This window comes from Fonticula alba (genome assembly GCF_000388065.1).
Source record: "Fonticula alba strain ATCC 38817 unplaced genomic scaffold supercont2.2, whole genome shotgun sequence".
In the NCBI taxonomy this organism is placed as follows: domain Eukaryota; order Rotosphaerida; family Fonticulaceae; genus Fonticula; species Fonticula alba.
This window is the reverse complement of record NW_009242972.1, coordinates 3,483,186-3,488,622: the sequence shown is the minus strand read 5'-3', so window position 1 is coordinate 3,488,622 and position 5,437 is coordinate 3,483,186. Positions and strand designations below refer to the sequence as shown.

At 62.3% G+C, this 5,437-nt stretch overlaps 2 protein-coding genes across 2 annotated transcripts in view; one reads left to right on the top strand and one right to left on the bottom strand.

The window, feature by feature from the left end:
* Window positions 1-765: 765 nt before the first annotated feature.
* Window positions 766-5,205, bottom strand: H696_01719 (hypothetical protein). The gene is made up of 12 exons (XM_009495627.1): window positions 5,006-5,205; window positions 4,428-4,926; window positions 4,146-4,335; window positions 3,864-3,947; window positions 3,660-3,727; window positions 3,495-3,577; window positions 3,194-3,370; window positions 2,647-2,988; window positions 2,336-2,423; window positions 2,127-2,206; window positions 1,581-1,990; window positions 766-1,371 (listed from the first exon to the last, which is right to left on the bottom strand). The coding sequence occupies exons 1-12, from the start codon at window positions 5,045-5,047 to the stop codon at window positions 783-785; spliced, it is 2,652 nt and encodes an 883-aa protein (XP_009493902.1). The 5' UTR covers window positions 5,048-5,205; the 3' UTR covers window positions 766-782.
* Window positions 5,206-5,378: 173 nt separating this feature from the next.
* H696_01718 (hypothetical protein) overlaps window positions 5,379-5,437 on the top strand; it is a 1,497-nt gene continuing 1,438 nt past the window's right edge. The window contains exon 1 of the mRNA XM_009495626.1: window positions 5,379-5,421. The gene's annotated coding sequence lies outside the window, so the exon portion shown is untranslated. The remainder of the gene's footprint in view (window positions 5,422-5,437) is intronic.

The window sequence follows — 5,437 nt, the reverse complement described above, 5'->3', positions numbered from 1 at the left end:
CGGGCGCGCACCCCCGGCATCCCGCGCGTGTAACACCGACGGCGCGGGCAGACACCCCCCCCCCCCCCCCGAGAGGCGCGCACGGCAAGTCGGCCCGTCTGCCCCCGGGGCCGGCACGGCAGGGGCGGGGGGGGGGCCTAGTGTGTCTTCTCGCGCCAGCTGCCCCTCTCTCGCACAGGGCGCTGCGAAGCGGCCGATCCTTGGCCCGCCCCCGCCCCCGCCCCCCCCCCCCCCCCCCCCGGCCCCCCGCCGCCCCCCCCCCCCCCCCCCCGAGAGGCGAGGGGACAGAAGCCAGCGGAGGCACCTTTCCCTGGTGGCGCCCGGGCCCGTGGGTCCGCTGGGCATTCTTACCGGCCCCCCCCTCCCCCGTCTGCGGCACTCAGCCAACAAGAGTGGGCTGGGAGGGGGGCATGACGAACCTGCCGTCCTCGAACAGCCAACGGATCGGAGATCTCAGTTGAGACCGCCCCACGACCCCCGTCGCCAGTCCCCGCCGGCGAGGATGCATACTTGGGGGGAGGGGCATAGTTGTGCCCCAGTCTGGGTTGAGGGGAGGCGGCGGATCAGCAGTGCGCCTGTAGGAGCAGCCCCCGTCCCTAGGCCCGCCCCTTGCTTCCTCCGCCATCCAGCCGACCTTTTGGGCCTCGCCCATCCCATGCTCAAAGGTGTGCCCGCCCACTAAGAGGAACATCGTATTTCCCCCCCCCCCCGCCCCCGTGTTGCCAAAAACACCCCTGCATACATATGGCGCGGTGGGAAAAAATAGCGGCGGGGGCGGCAAGTTAGTCACTTGCGCGTGGTTTCTTGTGGACACGTGCTTCATCGAGATCAGCCGGGCGCCGGTCTATCCCAGCATCCGGTGATCCATCGCATGGGGTGCCAGATGGTGAATCTTCCGCAAAGGCACTCTCCAGCTCGGCCTCCAGCCCGTCCAGCTGGCGAACGAGGCCCTCCAGCACCGCGCACGAGCCGGTCCTCGAGGCGGCCTCCAAACTTCGGATGGGACCATGCATCGGCTGCGATTGAAAATCGCCATCCGCTTGGTATGTCTGCTGGATGAGGGAGCCAGCCCGATGGACGAATGGCAGGCCGGGACCGTCCGCCGGGGAATCCTCTTCGTGCCGGGTTCCCACCAGACCCGGCTCCGTTTCCGAGTCCCTGGACGCCTTTGTTGACGACAGGAAGGTCATCATAACATCGGAGGAGGATTTGCTGTGTGCGCCACTCCCTGGCGCGCGGGGCGGCGAGCGGCCACTTCGCAATTGACGCTGTGCCGAGTGCCGAGTGCCATCCACCTGCAGTTGTGTTTGGCCATCGCTGAGCCCAACGCCGGTCTTGGACAGCATCTGCAGTTTGCGATTGACCTTCACCCTATTCAGCCCCCATTCGCCCCCCCCCCCCCAGAGAAAGAACCACAGGGACATTAGTAAATGGTCATCGTGAGTTAGTGATGTGAAAGACAGGGTGTTGCCCCCTGTGTGTGTGTGTGTGTGTGTGTGTGTGTGTGTGTGGGTGGCTTGGATGTTCGAGGCCGGCATGGGCAGGTACGCCTGAGACATGACCAAAGCACTGGTGCGCACCACAGCTGATCGTCAAATGAGCCGCTGCCCAGCCAGTATTCCACCCGAACCGGGCGTGTCTGTCCAATTCGGTGGCAGCGATCCTCCGCCTGCAGCAGGACACCCGGGTTCCAGTAGAGCTCGGCAAAGGCCACATGGCTTGATGCATGGAGAGTGATCCCGGCATTGGCAGCCGTAATACTCAGGAGGGCCACCCGGCAGTTGGGATCATGCTGGAAGCGATTGACATACTCCGTGCGCCGGTCATTTGGCGTGGCGCCGTCAATGTGGATGTAATCCAGTCCCAGTACCTCGGACGTGTGGATCTTGAAGGCGGCAAGGATTTTAATTTGAAATGCAAAGAGGACCAGCTTGAAGGACGGCTCGGACTGCTGGAAGAGTCGAGTCATGTGGCGCTTCATGCCATCAAGCTTCGCCAGGAGCAAGACCCACGAGCCAGACCAGCAGCGAAGCACGCGGACACAGAGAAGGCCGTTAGATCCAACAGATGAGGAGAGGAGCATGTGTGCACGGACGGGGAGAGGAGAAGAAGAGAAGGAGGGCTACCTTTCGGAAGGCGGTCTCACGCCAGAGGCGCATTTGCTCGGGAGACAGCTCATCGGAGGAGGACCGAGGCGGGGGTTTGCCTAGCGGGAGCAGCGTATGCATGTACCAGAGGGATAATCGGTGAGAGCGAGAAAGGGGGGGGGGCGGGGGAAAACAACCGGAAAAAGACGCGAGGATGGGGACAGCGGCCCTTGGGGAAAGCCACATACCGGCACTTTTGGAGGAGGACCTAGTGCTATCGGATTCCAGGAGCCTGTCCAACTCTTCGGCCGTCAGGGAAGAACAGTCAACGAAGATCTGGACATACACGGGAGGGGCCATCGGGGGATAAAAAGCAGCTCCAAGGTGTTAGAAAGGTAGCGCGAGGGTGCTCTCAGACAGGCCGGCGACAAACCAGCAGGCAAATCTGCACATCATTACGTGCGCGTATGTACACATATAGAAGAGTGTGTGTGTGTGGTGGTGGTGGTGGTGGTGGAGGGGGGGGGGGGAACTGATATGCCTGCATAATCTGATATACCTTGTGCCGAGTCTTTGGAGGGAGCTCATGCAGAATGTGCGACTTGAAGCGGCGAATGAGGCCCAGCCGCCGCAGCAGGCCGGACAACTCATCGCCGTGGCGCACTCCGCGATATGACACCTTGCCCATGTAGGCCTTGTGCGGGATGCAGTACCGGTCCAAGAAGAGCTGCTGGCTGCGGCCGATGTGCGGGTGCAACGCTTGGAGCTGGGAAAAGAGCTCCCATGGACCACTCTCCGAAGGGGTGCCCGAAAGGAGGATGCACCGGGATGCCCGAGAAGCCAGGTTCAGTATGGCGCGAGTCCGTTTGGCATTGTTGTTTTTGATCAAGTGCGACTCATCCTGGCAAGGGTGGACCGTGTGTGTGTGTGTGTGTGTGTGTGTGTGTGTGTGTGTGTGAGAGTGAGTGAGTGTGTGTACGGGTGTGTTTGCGGGTGTGTGTGCGGGTGTGTGTGCGTGTCAGAGACGAAGGGCAAGCATATGAAACATGGAGGCACGCGTGCGCATGGATGTCTTTGTGCGTGCCGCAGTGATTGGGCACACGTACGATGATGACGACCCCCAATCGAGGAGCCTGCAGCGCCTTTTCCAGGTGATTGGTCAACAGAGCATAACTCACGATGAGCACTCGGTGGTGTGAGAAGTCTATCTTGCCGAACTTCGGGTCGACAAGCTTCACCAGATCTGGCGACACACAAGCTGGCGACAGCCATTTGAGGACCTCCTGAGGTCGGGGCCAGAGCACGGCGTCAGATTGGCGGGCTCCGGGAACATGGACCCCCAGACAAGGGGCAGCGCAGAAAGCGGGAAAAGGAGCGACACACGGAGGGGGCCCGGCAAACACGCACATTGAACCAGGACCCGCGAATGGAGGCGCCTGTGACAATAAGCAAGGGCCACTCCGTCTGGTAGAGGCAGGCAATGGCCAGGGCTGGGTAAACGGGGATCGGGTTAATGGCCGAAGGACCAGGAAATGAGACATTTGGCGCATGGTGCGACACTTTGCCTCGCACCCTGGATTGTCTTGCCGAGACCCATCTCATCGGCGATCAGCACGCGACCGTGATGAAGTCGGGCATATCTGTCCAACAAAAACATCCCCAGACAAACCCCAGGCCCAAAGATGGGCCCCGAAAAAGGAAGAAACAGTCAGTCGGAGGGTTTCCACGAGCAGGCGCATGCCCCGGTTCAAGCAGCAGCGGGCATGTTCCACGTACTGGACACTGTCGCGCTGGAACGGGTAAAGCGCCTCTGCCAGGGCGGCCGGAATGCCAAGGCTGGTAAGTGAAAGGCTTTCTCCACTGAGGAAGCGAAATGTGCCCATACGCATGTTTTGGGGATACAAATGTATACCCATGCACATGTACGCGCGCGCGCGCGTGTGTGTGTGTGTGTGTGTGTGTGTGAGATAGAGAGAGAGAGGCGCGAGAGGGGGGTCTAAGCGTCAGAAGCATGAGCAATCAAGCGCGCAGAGGGGGCTTCCGATCCCCGGCACGCACTCTGGCTTGTAATCCTTGTCCTGCTGGGGATTGTGCTGGCCTCCGTGGGGGTGTGCCCGATTCGTGATCAGCCCATACGAGGTGAGGGTCAGCTCGGGGGGCTGGTGCACCGTCATGCCGGGAATCTTTCGAAGTTTGCTGACGCATTCAAAGTAAACTTGGTTCGGGAGGCTCCACTGTCGGGGCGGCTCTGGAGGGAGGGGGAGGGGGAGAGGCAATGGCCAAATGCCGTCAGAGTGGCCCACGCAACTCCTCATGCTGCGATGAAACAGACACACGTACTGTTGATCCCGCCGAGGGAGGTGACTACTTGGTTGCCAGAGACACTATAGCTGGCGAAGGTCACCAGGAAAGACTTGCCCGTGTTGACGAGCGAAATTTCGGCCGTGTTTGGCGGCGCGGTTGGTGCGGCGTGAGGGGCCGATGCGACGGCGGTTGCCGCTGACATGGGGCCTGGCCGGAATCCGGAGGGCCCAACGGCCCCCGACGGGCCAGACGCATGGGCCAAGAGGGGAGTCGAAGTGGACATCGATGTCGGGGCGGAGCTCGCGCCCGGGGGCAAGCCCAATGTCGGGCCTGGAGCCGCTGGAGGCCGAGCCTGTGGCGGCTGGTACGAGAAGAGCTCCATTAATGACCCGGGGCGCGCGGCGGCAGGGCCGCTGGCGACGGACTGTGCGGAATCCCGACCCCCGGAAGCTGGGCCAAGAGGGAGAGTCCCGCCAGCTCGGGCAGGCTGCCCGCCGGCGACGGCACCGGGCTGCCTTGCCTGCGAGGCTCTCAGCTGTGCCGAAGGGAAGACGAATGTCATGGTCAGGACCGGGGACAGGAGGAGGGAAGCATGGCCAAGCGCCTGGACATACCCTCTCGAGAGCGATCCGCTTCCGCTCCTCCAAGGTGGACATGTGGACCAGAGCGAGGAGGGGGGTTGATCAAGCTGGAACTCCTTCTCAGATGGGGCTATACCCGACGAGGGAAGATGCAGAAGGGCACAAGGAGGGAAAAAAAGAGGGAGGAGCAGGCCGAGCAAAAAGTATGTGGAAAGGCCCATCGAGATCTGGCTGGGGGAGTGGCGCACAAATGTGCCCAGGCCGAGCCGCGTTGGTCCCAGATCGGGCCTGGAAGTGATGGTGTGGGGGGAGAGGTATTGTGCGTTGGCATCTCAACATACGCTGGGCGCCATTCTTAGGCCCGCCTGTCGATCGTGGTCCTCTCCCGGGCCGGACGACCAGAGCCCCCTCGCAAAAGGCCCCGGCGCCTCTCCCTTATCTCTCCCTGTGTTCGCCCCCCCCCCC